The sequence below is a fragment of the Panthera uncia genome, assembly GCF_023721935.1.
Source record: "Panthera uncia isolate 11264 chromosome D3 unlocalized genomic scaffold, Puncia_PCG_1.0 HiC_scaffold_8, whole genome shotgun sequence".
Classification (NCBI taxonomy): Eukaryota; Metazoa; Chordata; class Mammalia; order Carnivora; family Felidae; genus Panthera; species Panthera uncia.
Window position 1 is genome coordinate 60630218 of NW_026057586.1, and position 26660 is coordinate 60656877.

General features: G+C 44.4%; 1 protein-coding gene across 2 annotated transcripts in view; it reads left to right on the plus strand.

Moving 5' to 3' along the window:
* GNAL (G protein subunit alpha L) overlaps window positions 1-26660 on the plus strand; it is a 151929-nt gene that overhangs the window by 36260 nt on the left and 89009 nt on the right. Inside the window, exons 1-4 of one of the 2 annotated variants that reach the window (XM_049620444.1) lie at window positions 8192-8884; window positions 9147-9219; window positions 9915-9969; window positions 10073-10192. In XM_049620444.1, coding sequence (XP_049476401.1) covers window positions 8743-8884; window positions 9147-9219; window positions 9915-9969; window positions 10073-10192 — 390 coding nt within the window. In that variant the 5' untranslated portion in view covers window positions 8192-8742. Of the gene's footprint in view, window positions 1-8191; window positions 8885-9146; window positions 9220-9914; window positions 9970-10072; window positions 10193-26660 lie in introns of those variants that run through there. The other variant, XM_049620443.1, reaches the window with a different exon arrangement.

Sequence of the window (26660 nt, forward strand, 5' to 3'; positions counted from 1 at the left end):
TGAAGTCCCTTAACCAGAATCAGAAAAGTCAAAACAAACATCCTGAAACCACAAAGGAGAAAGATTTCTCTATTCCACATCGGCATGATAAATACTCTACGTGCAAGTTTTTCTTGTTTTTATTGTGTCAAAATACACATAACATAAAATTTACCCTCTTAACCATTTTTAAGTGTATGATTCCGTGGCATTAACTGCATTCATCCCATTGTTGGGCAGCCACTGCTTCCATCCATCCGCAGAATGTTTTCCTCTTCCCAAACAGAAATGTTCATTGCCCTTTAAGCAATAATTCCCCATTCCCTGCCCTCAGCCCCTGGCAACCACCATTATACTTTCTGTCTCCATGAATCGGACCAACTCTAGGTCCCTGAAGTAAGTGGGATCACACAGTAAATGTCCTTTAGTGACTGTTTTTATTTTTTCACTTGGCATAATGTCTTCAAGGTTCACCCATGTTGCAGCACCCTTCAGAGTGTCCTTCCTTCCTTTTTTTTTTTTTTATTTGAGAAAGATCGCGCACACGAACAGGGGAGAGGGGCAGAGGGAGAGAGAGAAAATCTTAAGCAGGCTCTACACTCAGCACAGAGCCCAATGCAAGGCTCAATACCATGACCCTGGGATCATGACCTGAGCCAAAATCAAGAGTCAGACATTCAAAAGACCGAGCCACCCAGGGGTCCCCAGAATGTCCTTCCTCTTTGAAGCAGAATACTATTTTATCCTATGTGTAGACCACGTTTTGTCTATCCATCCACCACTTGTGCTTTTTTTTTTTTTTTTTCTGATTCCAACATGTTGCCTTTATGTCCCCAGCCAGCGGCTAGTACTTTGCTCAGCTGAGTGTAGGTAGACCCTCACCCAATCTTTGTTGACTGTACTATATGCCATTGCTCGTGTGTCTGCCTAGTAGAAAAAATCAGGAGCTCATCGAGGACAACGTGTTGCTTCATGTAGAGGAATTAAGTGGATATGTACTTGTTAAATTAACGTTGAATCATAATAATTACTACATTTATTAAGAGCTTGCTCCTTGCCAGCCACTATGATAAGATGAACCGATTCATAACATTCTTGCCGTAACTCTATGAGGTGAGTGCCATTGTCCTCACCCATTTATGTAGAAAGAAACAGAACCACACAGCAGAAAATGGATTTGAGACCAGCCATTCTTGCTCAGCAACCCATGCTCTTAACCTCTGAGCTATACAAGCCAAGGGAGAGCTTTTATCTTAGGAAAATTGCCATGCCAAGAGTATGTATTTTCCTGGGGCTCATTGGGTTCACCCCACCTCAGAGACACGGTGCACCGTGCGTCCCTCTGCGTCCTGTGCAATACCTATTCCCTCCCCTTTGCTTTTACTTAAGCAGCTCTTCCTCACCTGTAGTGTGCTCCTACTCCCTACCCTGTCCAACCTGGGGCCCCTCCTCCTTGGTGAAGCTTTTGCCAATTCCATGAACCCTCCCACCCCTTTCAGCCCTGGGCTCATGCATGTTGTCACACATTGATCTCTGAATGATGGCAGTGTGCTAGTTTGTTTTCCCCAGCTGCTCGAGAAGGTGAGAAAATGGCTTCAGTGGTACATCTCCACAGATGATGGCCTGTAGGAAGAGATAAACATGTGTTCAATGACATGAATCTATATTGCGTAGATACAAAATTGGATTCTCTTAATGACCTTGCCTTATAGCATATTGTTACTGGATTTGCTTAAATTAGGAGGACAATTGTGAGGCAGGCAGGCATCACTGAAGTCCAACCCTATGAATAGGCGTGCAAAAACCAGGATTCCTGTCACCAAGCCTCCTGAAGCTCTGGCATCCCATAAGGGCACCTCACTGACACCAAGAGAACGTTTGTAAGCATTTAAAAGGTGCATCACATTGTCTCTTTTTGCTCCCAATCAGGGGAAGAATGTGATGCACTTTACAAAAAACTAAATTGGACGAGAGCTCTTAATCACCGGGAGCATTCTTCTAACCCCAGAGATTGCATGAGATTGAATCTTTAAAAAAAGTGTTGGTGGATATAGTTAGCTGAGGACTAGAAAACTCATGGTATCTAGAACTAAATGCTAAAACTATTTTTGTCATAAAATATTCCTTAGATTTAAGCATTATTCAAGAAACTGACTCCTAACTATAGAGAACAAACTGATGGTTACTAGAAGGAGGTGGGGGGGGGGGGAGATGGGTGAAACAGGTGACTGGGATTAAGGAGTGCACTTGTTGGGATGAGCACACGGTGTGGTATGGAAGTGTTGCATCACTATGTTGTACACCTGAAACTAGTATAACTCTGTATGTGACCTAAGTGGAATTAAAATAAAAACTCTAAAAAAAATGAAAAAGAAAACATGTAAAATTGATTCACATATGGTAGATTTGTTTGTTTGCAAGCTCTACATCTTACATCTGATGGTTGTTAATTAGTAAAGAAAGAAAGATCTTTAAAACTGTAGACTATCTTTGCAATTTTACATCACTATCAAAATCTATCAATTAAGCAACCTGTGTCTGAAAATCTGCTGTAGTCCCATACTTTGTTAGGCCATCTAAGGTTGAAGATCAGGATAAAATAGCTAGGGATGCTAATCTTTACTGGTGGAAGGCTAATTTTCATTCCGTCCTTCTTGAGCCCCTTATTTGATTTCTGTTTGGGAAATGTGTACTAAATGCAACTTTGATGCATGTGGTTTCTCTTGCGATCGATATACGCTGAGGGTCCACAAGCTGTCCTTCTGATGTCTCTGCCCCATAACCTGACCCTGCTTGGTAGCTTTCACAGATGTTTTGAACTGCAACACTGTAATAGTTTCACGCTGTTTGCAGATTTCCCATTCTGCTTTATGGAGTCTTTGTTGTTGTTTTCTTTAAGGTATTCAGTAGTCTCACTTCTATTTTTATACTGTAATTAAACTCCCGCCTGTCACACTGAGTTGTGTATTCCAATGAGGATATTTCAGTCCTAGGTTTTTGGACACAGGGCAGGGTGAAAGTCAGTTAAGATACCTTTCCTACAGATTCGTTGCTGCTTTAGCTTTTAAAGCTGTCAGCTAAACAGACTGCATCACTACCCTTTATGCATGGCCCTTCCAAATGCTACTTAATATTACTTTGGCTGGAGGAGCAAGGGCGAAAAAAGACAAATTATTTCAATGAATTCTCAAGTATTTGATTGCAGAGTATTATGTACAGAAAGGGTAAACTGAATGTGTCCCTGCTTTTCCATAAAAATGTACAACTTTTTAACCACAGTATTTTTAAGTGTATGGTAATTAGGTCATGCAGTGAGCTCTGTTCTAAGGGAAAATAATCTACACGGGTTATTTGCACCAATGCACTAAGAAAGAAAAGAGATAAAACAACCGCAAGCTGTCTACAGTGGCACGGCTGTGTGCACACCATCCGCTCAGCCGGTGGCCATGCTGGCACCACCCCCTTCCCCCACCCCACCCCCCGCCCTGGGCTTAGCAAAACTGGCTGCAGCTTTTAGTTTCTTGGAACACTGCCCTTGCATGGAATTAGTAACTACGCACCTTTCCTAAACTGTTTTGTTCCTTTTCTTCTAAAACTTTTGATACATCTGTTCTAAAATTCTTACTGCAGTTTTAACCTTCAGGAAGTTGGAAAGCATAAAATGCCACCCCAAGACCAGTTACTACATTTTTCAAATAATCATCTAGGCTTGTCATAAACTGAAACCGTTTCCTTGAATGTTCCAGCCGGTTGTTCATTACACTTCTACCGGCACCTCCTTAAGGGAGAAGCAAATGGTGTCGGTCCTGCTGCCACGATCTTGAGTTCAGCTAACCAGAGAACAGGTGCAGTTTCTTTTTTGTTTTCATCACGTGCCAGCTTAAATCAGAGGGTCGGAGGCAAAACCAAATTTTAAAGTCACTATTCAAAATTCACAAAACTAAGTGTAAAAGAAATTTAAATAATTAAACTTCCAAATGCACTCAGACTTGAGATACCCTGTCTTAAATATCAACAAGAGTGAGGAAAACACCACTTTGTTTGACCTTTGTCCTTCTGCCTCAAACTCTGTGCCTTCTCAGTTCTCCTTGGTGAGCCCAGGGCCTTTCCCAGCCTCGGAGGCAGGCGCAGGCGCTTCCCTGCCCCGCTGCCACCCCCTCCTCTCAGGACAAGCAGCTGCAGGGCAGCCCTTAGTCTCTGCAGGTGGGTGTGCGTTCTTCTTGGTGAGGGCGATGCTGCTGCATAACCGTTGCCTGGCAACAGATGCTCACGCTGCCTGCGCTCCAGGTTACCCTGGGTGCTCCCCAAAAGCTCCTCTCCTGCTGCCGCAACAGAGCCAGCTGGGATTTGGGATTCTGATCCCATGGTTTAAAACACAAATGAGGATTCGCTTCCCAGACCAGACTAGAAAAAGGCCAGATGATTGTATTTAAAAAAAAACAAAAAAAAGTGTCTTGAACTCCTACCGGATAACAGACTAGGTAAAACTGGCTTTGTTGCATCACTGAATACGGACGTTGACTTTCTATTTTCGAATGTTTAGCAGTGGACTGTGGGCACACTGTACCTCGTACAGTGCAGATATCGCAGCCAGGACACAAAGGTTTATATCTCAGATACACCTCTTCCTTGCCCTTCTAAGCTTCTGGAAGTAATCTTGGCAATAGTTCCTTACTGCAAATGCTACACAAATTACTCCATGGGAAGGATTAGCACAGTGCCAGAAATCAGTGGACAACTAGTAGAAGCTATTTTACACGGATTATTATTATTTTTTATTACTATTATTATTATTATTATATTGATATATTAACTTCTTGGGTGTATTATGGCATATTTTTCATCATACCTGTTCACATAAGTCTTTCTGAATTCCAAATATAAGAATTTATTGTTAACCCTGTTTAATGATAAACTCAGGCATATTAAAATGTTTAAGAGCTTATTTGAGCAAAACTTGATTCAAATCAGGCAACACCCCATCTAGCTGATGGAAAGTAGCTCCGAGGAGCAGTACAAAATAAAGACTTCCATATCCAGCCGGGAGCGGAAACAAGGCAATTACACTAGGTTAAAAAGTGGGTTGGTTATTGCAAGGTTCCTTGCCATTAGGGGATGACAGGAGTGTATGAGGCAGATTATCTAACTAGTGCTGATCTGGCGGTTTCAGATTGACAGGTTTAAGATTTCATTTCTGGGAAAGCCAAAACTAATTGATTCTCAGTTTGGTGATGCGGGGCTTAGCATAAGCGACTCCATTTTGGACCTGTTGTCTTGTCTTGTAACAGCCCTAATTCTTAGATCTGAACAAGTGGAAACTTTTTGCTGTGTTTTTAGGGTCACCGAATTATCAGGCTGCCTTCAAAGTGTGGTTTGGGGGTTCTAACTTAATTCTCCCTTTATAAGTTTCCATGGGATTTGTTTTGAAACTTTTTCTTCCAAGTAACAGTTTCTAAAAATCTTGGCATTACAAAAGTTGGCAAATCCTTATAAACATCCCACTACACTAAGCAATTTTTACTTACCTTTTCTCGCCTCCCGACTTCCCCAGTAGCCACAGTACATGCCAGCTTGCTGTTGCCACGTGTGAACAGTTGTGTTAACTCGAGGTGTGAGGCCTGGCAACAGTGATAAATAGTCCCCTTACACAACACGAGAACTTTCAACCTAGCTCAGAGTATAGTATGGCACTGGAGGTTTGCTTTTGTCGAAAAGAATAATTTCAACATGATACTAACCTGGACAAGTACTCTCTGAACTTAAAACCTGATCACAAAATTCCTTTCATGAGACCCCAGACTTTGAGCAGAGTTATCTCTGGCTCTCATGAATTCATTCATCCATTCCATGAAGGTTCCTGGGGCAGGCAGCTCCTGTAGGCCGGGCCCTGGACTGGATGCAGGTGCTGCATGTGTAAAGGACAGACTCAGACCTGGCCCTTGTAGAGTCACCCATCTAGTGAACTGTGGGGAAAGCTGCAAATAAACCATTACAATGCAAGGAGCTGGTGAGACGATGCAGCACAGGGAAGGGGGCCTAACCTGAATGTGGAGGGAGTGGTGAGGCTTGAAGGATAATTAGGAGGTGGCCAAGTGAAGAAGGTATTCCAGGTATTCCAGAAAGAACCAGCATGTGGACCCAGGGATAAGCTAGGGTGTTCAGGAAGTACAAGTAGTTGGAAGGAGAGGCAGGGCAGTGCTGGGAAGGGGAGAGACTTGAGAGAGCTGTGGCCACAGAGTTTACATCAACCCAGCCTTGAAGGATCATGGTCAAGCCCTCATAGGCGACAGGAACATGGCAGATCTGTATTGTCACTGCAGCAACATGGTACCAGTACTGGAGTGAGTGAGCAGGAGCCATTGCTGAAGTCCAGGTTAGATTCGTGATCTAAGACCATGGCAACGGAAGATAGGGTGGAAAAGACAGGACACATATTTAGGAAACAGACTCTTTGGGACACAATAACTACTCGGGTTTGCAAGAAGGAAAAGGAGTCAGGAACGGCTCCCATGTTCTGGTTTGGAAAATCAGGGGCCCTTATCACAGAGAGAGAGAACAGAGAGGAACAGGCGGGGGGGTGTGGGGGTAGGCTTAGGGGAGGAGCTCAGCCCTTGGCAGGTAGAAGTGAGGATCCCTGTGAGGCATAGAAATGGAGGTGTGCTTGGGGATGGCGTTGGACAAGCGGGTGAGCCAGGATGGAGATGTGATGTGGGCATAGAGCCATGTGCACAGACTGTTGAGGATACAGTCAGCCCTTCCAGGAATGTGTGCAAGGGGAGAAAGAGTGGTGGGGTCTCAGGCACCTCCACCAGGCAGAGGGTGAACAGGACATCAAAACCACAGGACAAGACAGTCTCAAGGAGGGTCAGTGCCAGCTCCCTGGAGAGGTCAAAGAAAGTAAAGACCTAAGTTCATGAATGAAGTTCAGTGCCTGGGAGGCCATTGAAGACCCTAATGAGAATATTTTCAATATTCTGAAATATACTGAATATCTTCAGTAGGGAGGTGGGCCAAAGCCAGGCTGCCAGGAGCTGAGAGGTGTGAACAGGAGGTAAAGAAAGTCAGGCCAGAGTCAGATGCCCTTCCTAACTCTAGGCTGCCATGTGCAGGAGGGAAAATGGTGATACTAACAAGGAGCCTGAGATGTAAGGAGGTGCTGTTGGTTTTGAATAAGGCAGAGGTGAATACGTTTGTCCACTTGAGGTAACAAGCCAGCAGAAAAGGGGAGGCTGAGGAGAGAGGGGAGAGCCAGAGGAGAAGAGACAAGTGGACAAGTGAAGCCGGCTGTGCCCCTGGGTGCAGGCTGCAGAGGGGAGGGGGCAGCAGAGCAAGGAAAACACCCCACACCCACCCACCCCCGCCGTGGTGTTTGCTCTCTGTAAAGAAGATCAGGCCTTGGTGAGAAAGGGAGAAATGTAGGCTGGGAGGGAAGAAACTGGGGCACAGAAGACAGATGAACAAGGCCATGTAAAAGAATCTGTGTGCCGGCCTCACCAAGCCCTAACAGCGCTGCACAAGGAAGTGATCTCGGACCTGGACTTCTGCTAGGTCGCCTCTTTTGCCATCTTTCCCTCAAATCCAAAAAGTCGACTGCAAGACTGCGGACGGACCGTCTCTGGGAACTCGCACTCAGCACAGCGAATGAGAGCACAGTCCGGTCTCCTGCCTTCATCAGTTCCACCGCTAAGATGCCAAGTTCAAGGCCATTGAGTCTCCTAGGGAAGTAGTAGAGCTGTTCAGAGAACTGCGAAGGAGAAACGGGGGCTGGAGATAAAGACAAAAGGCTAAGGGAGGCGGCAGCGTGGGTGCGCTGGAATAGTCTAGAAAATGAACGAACAAAGGCGGTGTGACTGGTGAGCCTCTTACAGATCCTCCTCCCTGATAGAATATGCATGATCCTGCGCGAGTCCTCGCCCGCCTTGGAGCAAGGAGGCGTCCGAGACATCGGCGGGGAGCGCACGCCCAGACCCATTCTCCCGGGCTCCGAGTGCGAGAGGGCCACGCGGGCGCGGTGCGGACCCCGCGCGGGTGAGCGTCCCGCGGGGCCGGGCTCCTAGAGGTCAGCTCCCGACCCCTCCAGCTCCGTTAGCGCTAGCGCCCCTGCCAGATCCTCGCCAGCAGGCCCAGCTCCCCTTCCCGGCCGGGCGGAGGCGCGGGGGTCGCTCGGAACCGGGAGGGGGCGCGCGTCCGACGGCGGAGGCAGCGCGGAGCGCGAGCCGCCCGCCTGGTGTCCACGATCGCCCTTCGGGGACCCGGCGACGAGTTCCGTCCCTCCGCGCCGCGGTCGGCCAGCAGCCCGCGGGGCCCGGGCATCTTCACGGTCCCGTTGGGCGCTTCCCCGCCGCGCAGGCGGGAGCGGGGCTGAGCGGGGCTCAGCTCGGCGGGTGGCGCGGGCGCGGAGACGCGGGGCGAGCGGAGGGCGCAGCGCCATCCCGGCTGGCTCCGGCAGAGCTCGGCGCTCTCGGCCCCCGTCTCCTTTCATGCCATGCTGTTTGTCCAGCAGAAAATACTAAGCCTTTAGCTTTAAAAAGTATTTATTTGGCTCCGCGAGTCGTCCTCGCATCCTTTTGAGTTAGGAGTTTGCGGTGGGCAGAGGGAGGGGAGACGGAACGCTTGTTCTGATCGAAAAACACCGAGAGACCAGAGCATCTCTTTCAGCAGCGAGGAGGAGAAGCCGTCGCAGGATCTACACACATCTACAACTCTCTATTGCTTTTTGTGCACATTCCTAACTCTGCCCGACGTCCATCCAAGGGGGCAGGCATGGGGTGTTTGGGCAACAGCAAGACCGCAGAAGACCAGGGCGTCGATGAAAAAGAACGACGCGAGGCCAACAAGAAGATCGAGAAGCAGCTGCAGAAGGAGCGTCTGGCTTACAAAGCGACTCACCGCCTGCTGCTACTGGGTAAGGGCGGTGGGCGCTTGGCGGCCCCGGCCCGAGCGGAGCGCACAGCCCAGAGCGCAGCGAGCCAGCGCGGGGACCGGGCGGGCAGGGCCGGGAGGGGGCAGCGCGCACCGCCGGCGACCGGGGAACCGCTCCTCCAGCCACGAGCTGGCGCGTGCTGGAAAATACCCACGCTGGGTAGGGTAATTGCTGTCTGGGTTGGCGGCAGCGATGGCAACGGTGTTGGGCTACAGATCACAGCAATCTTTTTGTTTGTTTGCAGGCGCTGGTGAGTCGGGGAAAAGCACTATCGTCAAACAAATGAGGATCCTGCATGTCAATGGATTTAATCCTGAGTAAGGAACGATCAGTTTTGCTTTTGCCTTTGCCTCCAAACTGCATGCGAACTTTTTCACTTCTCTCTAGCTTCCCCCAAAGTGCTTTCTTTAAACAGTTAATTTGATCATCGAGCAGACTTTTGAGAGGGAGGAAAAGAGAAGCCTGTTGTTGAATTTGTAATATTTAGCCGAATCCTTTTGGTGGTGTCTAGATCAAAAAATAAAATAACTTGCTTAACAAAATATGACTTATTAGATGTTCTTGAGGTGTTGGTCTGTGTTATTAGTTTTGCTCTGGGTACACTTAACCAATATGTCACTAAATATTTTTGTCTATATCCTTTGCTTCTATTTCAATTCCTAACTATCACATATGGTAATTCAAATAAAATGTATTTACAAGTGTAGCTGTATAGCTTTTATATGCAGTATTCATAACCACTTTGCTAGGCTATGTGTAGTCTGCGTAGCTGTATACAACTATATATGGTCTGTAACGCATGCATTCAAGTTTACTTAGAGTACAGATTAGAAAAAAAGCATGTTTTCCTTTACCAGTTAAAAACTTTGCACCTTTTGTCTTGGGGGTTGACATTGACCCCCAGGAAAACCAGTCTAGCCCCATGCTGCAGCTGGAAGTTTAAAACCCCACATCAACTGATTCAAGTGAGTGCTAAAAGTGAACTAAATTAATAACAATTCTCTTCATATAGGGAAAAGAAACAGAAAATCCTGGACATCCGGAAAAATGTTAAAGACGCTATTGTGGTAAGGGCTTTTTAAAAAATGTTTGTTTGGTATATTTTAGTTGTCATACACGGAGCCTCAATGTTCTATTTATCCATATGCTTTTTTCTTCATTCCATTTTAGACAATTGTTTCTGCTATGAGTACTATCATACCTCCAGTTCCACTGGCCAACCCAGAAAACCAGTTTCGATCAGACTATATCAAGAGTATAGCTCCTATCACTGACTTTGAATATTCCCAGGTAAGTAAATCCTTCTTGAAATATTTTAAATGGTTCAAGAGAGACCCATTTTCAATGAGATTGTTTGAGAATCAATGCTAATATTATTTTATTCTTGACATTCTTTAAAATCTAGCTCTCTGCCTAGAGAAAGGCTTTCCTTCATGACAAAATATTAACCTTTGTTAAAAATATTAAAGACGGTGGGGTTGTAAGAAACGCTTTTATGAATGTATTCGTGAGGTCGGTAATCAGGAAAGTGGCATACCTTGAGGAAAATATTGATAGTACTTTTTCCTATATGTATTTCTAAATTAATAACTCAGCAGTTTCCCAGATAACCAAAGAATAGAATTTACGTAAGCAGAGAGAAATACTTATGGTAAGTGATCGCTTCCATGGGAATAGTAGAACAGAATTCAGGTCACTCTTACGATGCGCATCCTGTAGCTCAAATGAGAAGAGAATGCATGCTGTAAATAACACGGATCCCTTCTGAGTGTTTATTCTATGATGGAAAAATGTAGTTTGCTTCACATCTGCAGTATTTACGGGCACTTTCCTAACCAGTGGGATGGCAGTATGGCTCATGTGAAAGGGTGAAATAAATTGTAATTTTCTTTTCTTTGGTGTATATGCATATTTTCAAAATATTGTTATGTGGTGATTGGATTAAGCATGTGTCAAAGGAAAATATATTTGTTAGATTTCTCAGAAACTCATCTTTCTTATAGCTGTGCCAAAAGAACATATTTGTGCCTGCACCTCTGTGTGTGCACGTGCGTGAGTGTGTGTGTATGTGTGTATGTTCCCAACAGTAACAGAATTTCAAAGTTTTCATCACCCGGTGTAGGGTTCTTGAGACATTTTTCTTTCTCAGAGTCCTCTCTTCGAAGGGAAGGTGATGCAAAAAGCAGTGTGTACAACAGACAGTGTGTAAAATGCTCTGACTGAAGTCTGGGCCAGTGTGCGCCTTCTAGCCCCTACCCTGTCTCTTCAACGGGAGCATCCTGTCCTATAGGCTTTGCAGCAAGATGGCAGATAAGGATTACCCTTTTTTAAAGCTTTTGTTTGCATCCTTTCATTTGATTTTTGCTTCTGATAAGCATTCCAGTGTAACCAGTCAGAGCTCTAGAATTTCTAAAAGGGAGGGTTAGAAGTGGCAAACTGGCTAGAAAAGGGGGCTAGGGTGTCTGGCACAGCAGGAACACTTTTTTACTGAACTGTGTCTTTTTTATTTTTTTAATATTTTTAACGTTTATTTATTTTTGAGAGAGAGAGAGAGAGAGACAGAGCATGAGTGGAGAAGGGGCAGAGAGAGAGAAGGAGACACAGAATCCGAAGCAGGCTCCAGGCTCTGAGCTGTCAGCACAGAGCACGATGTGGGGCTCAAACTCATGAACCATGAGATCGTGACCTGAGCCCAAGTGGGACATTTAACCGACTGAGCCACCCAGGTGCTCCCTGAGCTGTGTCTTTAACTGGATGGCTTAGAGGGGGTAAAGGAGATGATGAGGGAGGAGCGTAGGGGGTAGGACCAAAGCAGTAATTCAGCCAGCTAGAGCTATAGGGTGTCCCTTAGTACTCTGTGACACTGTGTATCGAAGAGGTCCCCCAAAACTACAAGGTCCTAGCTCAAATCACAGATGGCGTTCCCATGCAACTTCAGATTTACACATTCATAGACATATACTTGAATTCTCAAGTCTGTCTGGGCATGTTTGCTTGAAAGTAAGTAATCATAAAATATCTCCTATATCATTCTGACTTAGGAAAAAAAGTGATTCTTATCATGTAATGAGGAATTAGAATTAAGGTGTGTTAGTCACATGTTTTTCTTCTTCACATGATAGGCTCACACCTGATAAGGGATTTCATATTCAATGCCAAGTTCAGAAACAGTAACTCCTGAGGGGATTACTAAGGAATCCAAAGCACCTAACCTGTGAAAGTGTTTTTGAGCTCTATCGTGAATATTTTTAATAAAAAGAGAAAACTGAAGGACCCATTTCCTTTGAAAACATGTATTTTCACATAGGTGTGTTAAGGCTACTTAAAAATAAGTATCAGAAACCATAATTCATTACAAATAAAATAAAAGAGAATTAGGACCCAACAGTTCTGGGTTGACTGGGATGAATGCAATTATGCTCTTTCAGAGATAATCCTTTTTTTCTCTTTCGGTAGGTTTTAAACCTGACATTCTTTTGTCTTATGTGCCTATGGCGTGTCAAATGTGATTATGTTTCTAATAGTCTACATTTATATAAAGAAGGAAATTAATACCTAAACATATAACGTTCCTTCTGAAGATTCCATTTTTATTTTAATGTCCACACATTTTTCAGTAACATGTATTCTATCATGCTTTGAAATAGTCATCACTTATATTACTAACTTGAATAGTTCTTGGATTCACATTTTGATGATCCTCACCGAGAAAAATATTAAGATATTGGAGAAAATTAACTTTTATTTAAAGAAACTATATATTATTGTAAAAGCCATAAAAGTAGAGCTAAATCAAGTATCTTAATAGTAAATACAGCACAAATTCATTAAATCTAGGACTTTTTGAGATTGGATCCTTGAGAAAGTCTTTCGGTGTCACAAGTGAGGTCTTAGGCTCATTTTCTTGTAGATAGAAAAGGATTTTATCATAAAAAGTTAATTTCAGAGTTCTTTAATTTAAGAGGGAAAAATCAGAATGTACATTTAAAATTATATGAGATTGCCCATTATCGTGAAAAGTTTAGCCTTATCTTGAGGTGTCTTAAGGATTTTCTCTAAGAATATTACACTTAAGTTTACCTTTTGGCTTTTTGCTGTTCATATTGCCTTCCATTTGGATGGCAGCTGAATTACTTGAAACCTAAGTTTTAATAGAGAATGCCAAGGTGGACAGGGGATAGCATCTCTCCAGCTAACAGTTGTTCTGGAGAGGTGGGGGGGTAAGGGAGAATGTTCAGGGCCAGACCTCCCAGATCTGTACTGATCTGAAGGGCCTTTGGAGAGGAGTTACATGCTCTGGTTGTGATTTATCAGGACCACTCTGGCTGTAGGTGGAGAATGGATAGTAGGAAGCCAAGACTGCAGAGGGGCAACTTCAGGAAGCTATTGAAGCAATTCAGATGGGAGATAACGGAGCAGCCTGGTGTGGGATGGTATTCATTGATAGGTGCCTAGTTCGTTCTTTTCTCATGCATACATCCAAAACTTGTCTTTCTGTGGACTGGGGTCCGTCCAGGAACCCCTGCACTAGTTAGGACCATGCCTTTGCCTCCAGCTCATCTACGCATGAGGTGATTGAAAACTGTCTCAGCTGATGACTGTGACACATTCCCCCTTCACCTCCCAAAAAACTCTTAGCACAATACCAAACCTAAATCAATTAATTAAATTGAATTAGTAATTTGCGTGGTTCCTTTCTTCTTAAAATGTGGGGATTTTATTAGCTCTTTTAAAATTGTGGCTTGCTAGGTTTTTTTTTCTAAGGGGAAGCTGATAAACAAGGCTCAAGGAGAAATGTGAAAGCAGTCTGATATGTTGATCGGTACTCTGTCATTACTAGCTGCTATTTCCTAAGTGACCGTTTTATCAGAATTATAGGTCAGCATAAGCCCGGAGAGCAGGAACTATTCTGTCCTCCCCTCCCAGGTAAAAGTACACCAGGAATTTGGTTGAAGAATAGGCTGGCTCCCTGCAGAGCAGAGGGGTAGGGCCCGGGGAGCTGCCCACCTTGGGTCTTAGATCCACCACTCTCAAAAGACGTGACCCCTGGCAAGTGACCTGCCCCTCAGTGAGAACAGATGTGGGAGCCAGGCTTCCTGGAGCGGCTGTTAGGAGGGTGCACGGAAGGGCTGAGAAGCATCCGGTGCTGAGGCACCCTTAGCTACTCCTGACTGTGCGCTTGTCCTGTGTCCTGTGGGGAATGCGTGCAGAATTCTAGAACTCACATCACCCAGGTTAGTGGGCTAGTGTTTTCTAACCAACTGAACTCTTTCATCCCACCACCCAAAAAGTCTTTAAAGCCCACAATATGTGTCAGGTAGGAGTAAATTTTCCGTCTGGAGCCCCAGCTGCAGTACCCCCCTAGGTCCCCAGCATTTGCCCTCGAACCTCATCAGGGCCCTCTGAGCCCCCCAGCACTGTCAGGAAATGACAGGCCAGTTGTGTTAGCTCCCAGGGAACAGGCTTCTCCCCTGGCTGTCCTCCTGTCCTCTCCCCCAACAACTCACACCACACAGCTGGGTACACGGAAAACAACTCCTGAGTGCCTGTTAGAATATAACATAATCCTTTGTCCACTCCACTAGGGAGCTGTGGGTGTCACAAGTCCGGGGACTGGCCACCTGGGCCATCACACTGTGTTACGGAAAGGAAGGTTCCCCTCCATACAACGAAACAGTGAACCCTCGCTTTCGCTCAAGATGACATTTCGATCCACGTCCCAGGCACCCACCCTGTTCTTTGCCTTTCGAAGGAGTGAGGTTTACTTTGTGTTGTAAAAGAGAAGGGTAACATGAGGAAGTGTAAGAAGTGGGAACTACCAGTATGTGTTCCACAGTAAACCAGAAACTCTTAGAAATCTGTATATATGGCATCCAAGAGAAAAATCCTCTTGGATAATTTCAAATGCGATTAATAAACAGGGATTACTGCACGGGGGCGCCTTGGGCGTACCCTTCCCAGATCTCAGCCGCCCCTGGTGTGGGGAGCCGCGGGGTGGGGAGCTGACTGCCCTGAACGGGAGCCCAAGGGGAGAATGGCCTCGCGGGGCTCAGACTGCGTCTGTGCTTTCAAGGGCCAAGGCAGGGCCTAGAAAGAGCATCCTCCTGGGCTAGGAAGTGAACAAGGTGCTCCAGAGACTCCTGTCCAGGATCTCGGAGTCTGTGGACTGGACAGTGTCCTGATCTTGAGGGAAAATACTGGGGCCAGACCACCTGGGCTCCAATTCTGACGTCCCCGCCACTGCAGGACCTTGAGCAAATCACTTTGTTGCCGTCTGCCTTTTCTCAACTGTGAAACAGAGGTGATCACAGTACCTACTGCGTGAGGTCGTTATGAGGACTGAAGCAGTGATCCGGCATTGATTTGGTGCCAGCCCTCCTCACCGCAGTCCTGCCCTGGTGGCCTCCGATGAACGCTCAGCTGCCTGCACACTGTCAAGTCCTCTCTGGGTGCAGGGGGGGAGACGACTGAACCTTCTCACTATTCCGCCACCAGCCAGCTGTACCCTGCAGCCCTGTTTTGAGCCAGCACCTATAAACCGTGTCCTCTGTCCACGCCAAGTACTGATGTCCCCAACACCTCACAACATACCTGGGAGGAGGTGTCTCTAATTATCCCCAAAGAGCTGTCAAGCCATCCACTGGCCCTGACTGCTCAGAACCCTGGCCTGAGTGTCTCCTCACAGCACAGACACCCCGGGGGCAGGGGGAGCTCCTCCAGGTACTCTCCCACCTGACCTCTGTCACCCACAGCCCCCCGTGTCTCAGCCGTGTTCCTCCTACTCCATCTTACCTCCAGTCAGATTTTCTTGAAGTGACTTCCGGCTTCCTCCTTTACCACCATCTCTGCCCCTCTTGGTCCTTCCCTTCCGTTCTGTGCCTTGCCTAGCGACAGGTTCTCTGAGGCCACCTGTAACTGCCCTAGATTTGCCAGATGTCTGTCACATTTTTCACCTTCCTCCCTGGGGCTACAGTGTCTGCTTGGTTTTGCCACACGTTCCAGCAAGCTTCTGGCTAATTCTTATAACACAGTACTCACCCCAACACACCCTTTCTAATAATAGAGAGATGAGCTGTATCCTGAAGCACCCCCTCCCTCCGCGAGGGAAGTTAATACTGAAATACATCACATTTCAAGAATAGGTTCCTCCTCAGGAAAGTTTTCAGCATTAGACTTTTGCTAAATAAAATATTTTAAATGTCCCAGGATGTGTTTCTCTAGTTTTAAGAAAAAATCCTAGAAAGATTATTTCTTTAAGTAAAGAATAACCATTCTTTCTCTCATTTGCACCCCTGGATTTTTTTCCTTTTCTGAAGTTTGCTGGAAGTGGTGAGTGCCTATGTCTCAGAGCAAGGCCGCCATATTGATTTTACAGGGCGTTGTCAAAGTCATATTTTAAAAACCGTGGTGTGTGTTGAAAACGGACTGTTGGTGAGGCCTTAGAGACCATCTAGTCTGAGAGCTCCAGTTGAGGAAACGGCAGGAAACGAGGGAAAGAACTTGCCAGGGAAGCAGGGAGTTTCATGATTTCCCACTGCGCATGGAGTACCCTGGCTGTTGGCAAAGATGGAACATGGCTTCCCTTTCTCTCTGGAGAGAGGCCTTTGTAACAGAGTGGTCTGAAGAGCAGTCTTCAGTGGGATAGCATTGATGACCCCCAAGGCTTTTTCTGCCAAAACTGAGTGTGAAGGTGCTGCTGAGGGGGAAAGGTGGATGTGCAAGAAGTTACCTTAGCTCCTCTTGCTTCTTCAGTGTTTAGGCAACACACTTAAGTGTCTGTGGATACCAGGATGAATAAGGAGCGCTACTTTTCCTCTAGACGCTTTTATCCTCTAGAGGGAATACAGACTTATGAACAAAGTGGATGTTGTTGTACAGTGCTACACTAGAGATGTTTATGGGGAGCTATTGGGAGTGTGTGGGGGGCCCCACCTGACCAGCTTCATGCTGAGCTGAGGCCAGGGGATTTGGGCCTCCTCCTCAAGGTTCTAGAAAACCATTCACTGATTCTAGTCAGGGAGTGACAAAATGTAAGTTGTCTTTGGCAAGACTACTCCCGAATCCATTAAGAGGCCACTCCTGCATGTCTGCCTTTGCAAGGCTCTCTGAGGCTCTGTCTGCCATTGGGCAGAAGGCACTCCCCCATCAGAAACCTGCTTCCAAGCCTCACTTTGCTTCTGTCAAAACGCTAAGGACAAATGGAACCCCCATACTTCATTTTGCACAGCTGGTATAAAATGAAAGGAATTGCTATTATTTTAATAAAGTATTTTGGTTAGATCCATCGACAAGACTAGCGCTTCCATGAGGATGCTTTTTTAAAATTCCATTTTTGGTGCGCCTGGGTGGTTCAGTCGGTTGAGCGTCCGGCTTCAGCTCAGGTCATGATCTCACAGTTGGTGGGTTCGAGCCCCACATCGGGCTCTGTGCTGACCGCTTGGAGCCTGGAGCCTGCTTCGAATTCTGTGTCTCCCTCTCTCTCTGCTCCTCCCCCGCTCATGCTCTGCCTCTCTCTCTCTCTCTCCTTCAAAAATAAGTAAAAACATTAAAAATAAATAAATAAATATAAAATAAAATTCCATTTTTTTTTTCTTTGAGACAGTATCATAAGGGGCATTCCTAACAAGTAACTTTTTATTTTGCAACACTTTTAATCTTACCCCCAAAATGCAAAAGTAGTACAAAGAACTTCCAGGCACTCATCACACAGATTCACCAATAGCTAGTTGGCCATATTTGCTTCCCCCTTCTGTCTACACTAACACACATTTCTTCATGAACCATTTGAGAGTTGGTTGCAGGCACCGTGTTCCTTTACCTCTAAATACTCCAGTGTGTATTGTGATGAACAAGGACAGGCACTTTGATAAGCACAGTATGGTTGTCAAGATTAGGAGATTTAACATTGATTTGGTCTTGTTTTGTAACCTACAAATGTTATTCAGTTTTCACCACTTGTCCAGATAATAATATATAGTGAATAATATAGTGAAATTACAGTCGTCGTCTTCGTCGTTGCCACCATCATCATCGTCATCATCATCGTGAGAACTCTGGTCAATAGTCCAATCCAGGATCAAGCACTACATTTCATTTCCATTTTTCCTTTATTCTGCATCAGTTCCTCAGCCTTCCTTTCTGTCCTGACCTTGACCAGACATTAATTTTGAGGAGTGCCCTCACTGTGGCTCATCTGATGTGTCGTGACCAGATGCGATTAACGCTTTGGCAGCAAAAGCCCACAAGTGACCTCGTATCCTTCCTAGTGCATCACGGATGTTAACGCTGAAGCTCTTAGTGAAGGTGGGGTCCGCTGCCCTTTTCCTCTTTGTAATTCTTACGTCTGTTCTAGGAATGTTCTTTTTGAGGCCATATAACTACCCTGTTCTTATCAAAACATTCACACTCTGATTTTAGCAGACTAATAAATTTTATCCACAGTAAATATTTAAGGGGGCAAGCTGTTACCAATTTTTTTGATTCTCTCTACATCCTACAGTGAAAACCAAATAGAACATAGATCGTGATGCTGCTCTTCACATAATTAAAAGGCCATTATTCTGTGCTCTTGATAATAAAAGCGTGTGGAGCAACCTCTCGTCTACAACACACCAAGAAATCCAGGCTTGAGCCCACAAGGCAACTCTTCCCTAGAGTGTTTTTCCTTACAGGGGACACATTTTCAAGGGTCACAAGGTAAAGCAACACATTTTTTTAACTCCTTGAGTAAGATGTCATTGAAACCTCCAGTCCTTTGAAAGTGTGAGATTTTTGCTGTCAAGTCTCATCTCAAATTTTGATACGTTGGGAATTTGTCACTTGGCTTACCAAAGCAGAAGTTCACTTCGAAGGACACTTGCTCTTTCCAGGAGCCTATGACATTTAAAAATACCTTAGCATTAGAGCATATTGTCCTTATCGTTGCTAGTTTTATGTAACTGGGAGAGAAAACATCTTGAACTTTACGGCTGTCTCTCAGGAAATGGTGGAAGGAGCAGACAAGTAGGCTATACTTATGTCACATTAAGACTTGAACGAGTTGACACGTGTGGTTTGTGAGAAAGGTACACTGAGGTTTTAAGAGGCAGAGCAATGACTTTACTCCTGAAAAGATTCCTTCCAGACACTGATTTTTGAATTTTTTTAGCTTTGCTTGAGAACCTCATCCATAATGTGTGGGGTTTTTTCCTCACTTCTTAAAATACTCCTGTACGTTTTCTGTTCTGCCTTTCTTAACAGCATTGGATTAAATTAAATCCACTGTATGCATAACATTTTCACTACACAAAGCAGTTGCATTTTTTAAAGTTGTATTTGTATTTTTTTGAATAGGAAGTGTTTGTGTATGGCACAAAGTCCAAAAGATGTAAGAGGGTGAAAAGTCTCTCTCTTACTCCAGCCCCCAGATACCCAGTCTCGCACCCAGAGACAGCCAGTGTAGCATAAAATTGACTTAGGGCCCTCAGAAAGCAGTCCTTTTAACGTCTTTTTATCTCAGAGTGGTAGTCACTTATAAAACACAATTGCAGTTAATCTTTTAAGTGTGGGGAAAATATCTAGCCTGAATTGCCAAGTGAATGTTTTTGAAATAAAGTTTGACATTAACGAATTAGCATTAAATTGTAAGGAAATGGTTTTGGTGCTTAGACGAAATGCCAGAGTACTTCGTTACGAAAATATAGGAAAATTTTATTAGGCATCCATGTTTTATTTATTCTTTTTTTTTTTTTTGCTTTTAGAGTAATAGTTTTCTTTTTTTTCTTTTCTTAATTTTTTTCAAACAATTTATTGTCAAGTTAGCTCACCTACAGCGTAGTCTTGGCTTCAGGAGTAGATTCCCGTGATTCATCACTCACATACAACACCCAGTGCTCATCCCAACAAGTGCCCTCCTCAGTACCCATCACCCACCTCCCCCACCCCCATCAACCCTCAGTTTGTTCTCTGTATTTAAGAGTCTCTTATGGTTTGCCTCCCTGTCTGTTTATAACTTATTTTTCCTTCCCTTCCCCTATGGTCTTCTGTTAAGTTTCTGTCTTTCTCTGACTGACTTACTTCACTTAGCATAGTTCACTCTCCCAACAACGTGGATGGAACTGGAGGGTGAACATCCATGTTTTAAAGCGTAGAAGCCACAGCCTTCATCCCTCCGAGGGGTACCTTACAGTATACAGTTAACCCAAGTGGAACACCTGGAGGGCATTTGACCTTTGGGTTCTGGGTGGCTAATAACGTGTCAGAGCGTTTGGTAGCTCTCTGGGGCTATTTCTCTGACCATTTCCTGTAGGGCCATGTGCCCTGTCTCACAGGAGTCTCCCGTTCATTCTGTACCCATCCTGTAGTATTCCTTCTTGGCTTTAGGACATTCTGTCCCTCCCACACTTCCCAGTCCTTGAAACTTCTGCATTAGGAAAGACCCCTGGTTTCCTCCCATGTGCCACGCTTACCTCCATCCACACATCACACGTGGTCCCTCCTTCCCACCAGTTCTTGCTTTACCACCTGCAAAACCTGCCTGCTGTTTCTTAATTCCTCTTCCTGAACGACCACGATTCCCGAAACACAGTTTGGGTGCTATTCGTCTTTATTTAAATACTGATTTGCCAGAGGTTCCTTTTGAGTACCTAGGAAGTTCTCAACTAATGCTGAGTGATATAAGTAACTAAAGAAAGGAGTATTTGCCCCCTTTGAGTTCCTCCGATTAGCAAGGCTTAAACTCACTTAGAAAGTGGATTATGTGTCATGATTTCAAATCTTTACCCGTCCTTCTTATTTAAAGCTCACACGTCATAGTCGTGCTGTGTTTTGCCAATAAACATGTATTTAGTGGGGGTAGGAACCATCGCCTCCTTGCTTGCCATGGCATTTGCCACAGAGTTCTGCTCCAAGATGTGTACTGTGGTCACCAAGGTAATTGCCGCACACTCAGCACTGTACTTAGGACTGTGAGTTATGCAAAGTTACGCAAAGATTGTAGCCGCAGGAAACCTACGACTTAGTGAAGAAACAAGACGTACGTACAGCAAGCTATGGTATGTGCTATAGAATTAATGAGCCACACAGTGTTGTATAATTTAATGCTACCTCCTGCGGGATAGACTAGAAATTCTGTAGCCACTCAGAGGAGATTCCTAAGGACAGTAGGGCTCAGACCACAGGCGTCGTGTGGTGGGGCTACTTCCTGGGAGAATAGTGTTTTCATTAGCAGAGCAGCAAGAGCTACGGACCGAGTTGGGAAAAACCAGCCTAGCTGAAGTCAAGGTGGGTGTTGAAAGGAGATGGAGAGTTAGGGAGACAGGACAGAGGCTGCCAACCCAGCTGGAACACTTACTATTCATTTTATTAAAAAATCGGGCACACTGTGGATTTGGAACAAGGCTTCTGGGAGACGGAACAGAAGAACGCAGACAGGAAGAGACATTGTCAGTCCACGGAATCACACGTGCACTCACTTGGTCAGGAAGCACATGCCCATCTCAAAATCAGGATCCATCTGCCAGTGTAGCTCCTTCGTTGTCCTGATGGACTGTGGGAGCCATGAGCTTGGCTGGAGCCTAAGGTGAGCCCAGGGTCTACCGACTTGGCTTCATGGTGTTTAAAAAAAGGAAAGAATGTCATCTTTTAGCTTAAGTAGTGAAATCACAGTTGTGGCAGTCAATTTGTTACACATGCACATAATTACTTAGTGTTTAAAGAAGTATTAGTAGTCAAAACTATGTTCAGGCTAATTGTGTTTTTTTTCATTCTATAAAGCATGTAAAATGTAAGAAGAGAAAAGATAAACAGCCACTCATTTCCATTTGAACTTGCTTATCCCACATTGAAGTGAAATGAACCTTACCAAAATCTTGTTTATCCTATGTGTTTATCCACATACACATCTAACTCACACACACACACACACACACACACACACACATACACACACAGGCTGAATCATGCACAAAGTATTACGTAAGTTGTGAACATTGTTTTAAACATATTACACTTATGGGGCGCCTGGGTGGCTCAGTCAGTTAAGAATCTGGCTCTTGATTTCGACTCAGGTTATTATCCCAGGGTCATGGGATCGAGCCCCATGTCAGGCTCCATGCTGAACATGGAGCCTGCTTAAGATTCTCTCTCTCTCTCTCTCTCTCTCTCTCTCTCTCTCTCTCCCTCCCTCTGTTCTTCTCCCCCACTAATGCACACACCCTCTCTCTATATATAAAATAAAATAAAATAAAATATTACACTTAGTGCAATGATAATTCTTCAAAAATATCTGAAAAGAATGAAAACTTTTCACGGCAAAAACTCCTTCTACAGTTCTCTCTGAAAAAGGAAAACAGACATTTTCTCCTTATTTTTTCCCCCTTTTATTATCATCCATCAGATAGGAGAGTGATGTTTGGTTTCAAAAATGAGTTTTACCATCCATGATTCTTGATTGGGTTCTAGAACCATTTACACAATCTCAGTCAAATGAGTATTTGTAAAAAACAAAAATTGCTACTTGAGTTTTCATTTTAATCAAAACTAATGTTAGCAGTTTTATGGAATTATTACCAGGTTTCATTTGTTTTTATCCGTAGCAGCATATTCATTACCCTAAAGAATACCTTTAGCGAGAATACGACTGATTTGAGAAATTATTGGGAGAACCCTAACCCCTCTTTCTCAAGCTTCCTCTCCTTACCCAGTCTCCTCTAAATTTTTACATTATTTAAATGTTCGGTTGCTTTGCATTTTAAATGATGACATATCATAACCAAGTACTCGTTTTTAAATTTTTTAGGTTATTTAAAATAATTCTTAAAACGTTGTATTTTTATTTGTTTTGGTGAAACTATGTAATCACCCAAGAAACTCAAAGGACATCAACTGGCATCTTTGTCTGCTTGAAGGAATTAAGCTGATAAAGATGATCATTGTTAAAAGTTATCTTTAATAAGTAGTACATCATATCATGTGAATTTCTCTCCTTTACTAGAAGATAATTATCTTTCAAATTACCCATTATCAGTTTTCTCTGAATAAGCGTTCAATGCAGTTTTTCAAGAATGGTTACCTGGTATGTCAGGAACTGGGGTAAACACTGGAAATGCCAAGGTACATTTTTGTGTGTCCAGAAGGAGTTTAAATAAACAACTAGGACACGTTGAGGTATGTTGTCTATGCAGAGGAGGGTCGGATTGGCCTGTTAGGGAGCAGTTGGTGGCCCTGTCCCAGGGAAGGTGAGACCTGGACCAGACCTCAGAATGAACGAGTTTGGCAGGTAGACCAGGGATGGAGGGGAGTGGTGCCAGAGCACCTTGTACAAATCATGAAACATCCGAGGAGTCCTGCTCACAACAGGAATGGAGAAAGAGAGTCTAGACCTGCAGAAATATCCTGGTGAGATGTTCTTATAGTCATGGCTGTCTTGGAGCTGAGTTCTAGGTAATTCAACTGGAGACTTTTATACTTACTCCAGTGTAAGATTTTATAGTGTAAGGGTTATGGTAGAAATAAATAAAAACAACTGCACAGATAATAGAAAAGAATTACAAGAACTTCAGAAAATGTATGAGCTTCATTGAAAAGATTGCTTTAAATGGTCCAAGCTAATTTCACTGAGGATAAAGTTGAAACTACTTTGTATTTAAGCCAAATTATTTTTCATGAGACCAAGAAATTTGGGAGATTAACTCTTTCCAGGGTGTCTGTTTCCAGTACTTGCTCTGTACTCGGCACTACTCTTGTCCCAATAGATCATGGGTCATATGCAGTTGACTTCTTCACATTTTGACCACACCTCCTTTTCTCTACTCCTTTTTTTTTTTTTTTACTATTTCTTTTTGAGAGAGAGAGAGAGAAACAGAGCATGAGTGGGGGAGGTGTAGAGAGAGAGGGAGACACAGAATCTGAAGCAGGTTCCAGGCTCTGAGCTGTCAGCACAGAGCCTGACGCAGGGCTCAAACCCGTGAACCATGAGATCATGACCTGAGCTAAAGTCGGACGCTTAACCGACTGAACCACCCAGGTGCCCCATCCTTCTCTCCACTCTTATTTTGACTTCTTGATTCTTAGCATTTCAGCTGGAAGCGGACTTAAGTGTGTCTAGTCTAGCCTTAAGTGTGAACTTACTTAAAGATGAGCAAGATGTGACAGCAGAACCTTAAGAGACTTGTCTAGGGTCTTCCAAATGTGTTGACCCAGAGGTCAAGCCAGGACTAGACACAGAGTCTCCTAATTCCTCATTTGCTTTTCATCTTATTGGCTTCATTATGTATGGTCCAGATCTGCATTTATATAGAAGACTTGTATTACCTATTAGATTGAATAATAAGAAATTGCCAGTGGGACGACATCAAACTAAGAGGTTTTTACACAGAAAAGGAAGCCATCGACAGAACAGAATATTTCAACGAAATGAAAAGGCAACTAACTGAATGGAAGAAGAGATTTGCAACTGATATCACTGATAAGGGGTTAATATCCAAAATATATAAAGAATTCACACAACTCAACACACACAAAAATTTAATTAAAAAATAGAGGATGGGGTGCCTGGGTGGCTCAGTGGGTTGAGTGTCCGACTTTGGCTCAGGTCATGATCTCACGGTTTGTGGGTTCAAGCCCCATATCGGGCCCTGTGCTGACAGCTTGAAGCCTGGAGCCTGCTTAGGTTTCTGTGTCTCCCTCACTCTCTGCCCCTCCCCTGCTTGTTCTCTCTCTCTCTCTTTCTCAAAAATAAATTTAAAAAAAAAAAACTTAAAAAAAATAGAGGATTTGAATAGACATGTCTCCAGAGACATCCAGATGGCCAAAAGACACATGTAAACATGCACAACAGCACTCATCATCAGGGGAATGGAAATCAAAACCACAAATATCACCTCATACTTGTCTGAATGGCTATTACCAAAAAGACAAGAAATACCAGATGTTGGTGAGGATGTGGAGAAAAGGGAGCCCTCATATACTGTTCGTGGTAATGCAGACTGGTACAGCCACTATGGAAGGGGTATGGAGGGTCTTCAAAAAGTTAAAAATAGAACTACCCTATGATCTAGCAGTTCCACTTCTGAGTGTTTATCTGAAGAAAACAAAAACACTAATTTAAAAAGATACATGCACCACTGTGTTTATTGCAGCATTATTTACAATAGCGAAGATACGGGAGCAACTTAGGTGTCCGTGAATAGATGAAAGGATAAACTATGGAACATTACTCAGCCATGAAAAAATGAGATCTTGCTCTTTGTGACAACATGGATGGATCTAGAGGGCAGCATTATGCTAATTGAAGTAAGTCAGAGAAAGACAAATACAACTTCACTCACATGTGGAATCTAAAAAACAAAGCAAATAAACAAAACAAAACAGAAATAGACTTATAGATACAAAGAACAATGTGATGTTTGGCAGAGTGGAGAGGAGGGAGGTGGGGGGTGATGGATGAAATAGGAGAAGGGGGTTAAAATGTCCAGTTGTAAAATAAATAGGACAGATTATAGGAAGAGGGATTGCCAGTATGCGGCCATTTTTGACATACAATATGCAGTTTCCTGTGGTTTAACCTTACGGATTGGGTGTCGCCGACCAGCCTTCAGTCCCTTATATGCCCAGGGCCCCGATGAGGGGCACCATCAGTGGCCAGGTTGCAGCAGGGCAAGGTTCTTTCCTAAGCCTTCCAAGGAGCCTGTGGGCCAAGAGGTGGCAAATCCTCCCGTCCCCCCTCCCCCTCGGTGTCCCTGTTTCCCCCGCCCTGATGCATTTGGTCAGCGCTGCCTCAGTGCTTATTTGGTCGACGTTACACATCCTTGGTGGCTGAGGATGTGACATGTTTGCTTGTTTACAGTCGTAACAGCGAGAACTTCAAGCAGTCAGTTTAAAGGATTTTGTGTGAAGTCACCCTGAAAGAGTCTCAGTACATGTTGGGGGTGGAAGGTAAACAGGATGGTGTGCTCTGTGTAATCAGTCTCTGAACTCGTTCCCTTACTCAGCTTGGTATCCTTTCTTCAGGCTCTTTTTTTTTTTTTCTTGAAAAGAAAGGAAGCAAAATTGCACCAGAAATCTAATTATAATAGCTCTACATATATAGTTCCATTAAAACAGGGGTGCCTGGGTAGCTCAGTCAGTTAAGCCTCCGACTTGGGCTCAGGTCATGCTCTCATGGCTCATAAGTTCGAGCCCCATGTCGGGCTCTGTGTTGACGGCTCAGAGCCTGGAGCCTGCTTCAGATTCTGTGGCTCCCTTTCTCTCTGCCCCTCCCCCACTGCATGCGCGCGCGCGCGCGCGCGCGCGCGCGCTCTCTCTCTCTCTCAAAAAATAAACAAAAACTACAATTGTATGTGAGTCATTTTGGTGACTTGTCTTATCTCTGTCGTCTACTATATAACCTCGGGTGATTTAAATGACATTTCTGTGCTCAGTTTTCTCATCTTAAAATGAGGATAATAATAATAATAATAATGCCTACCTTGTGATGGAAATGAAATACACTAATGCATCTCAGTGCTTGCCACTGTGGCTGGCATCCTGCAAGCTTCCAACAGATGTTAGCTGTTATCTAATAGCCTTTCTGGTGGCATTTATTTGACGTTGCCAAGTGCTGAAGCTTTGGAAACTTCGCTTAGGGATTTTGCTGTCAGATACCTGTGCACCAGAAACACGCAGAGTACTGTTGCTCTCGGGGGGAGGTGGGAAGACGCTGCCCCCACTCTCTCCAGAGAGACAGTGCAGTGCTTGGGATCCTTGCTGAATTCCTGAGACCAGCAGGGCCCTCAGGAGC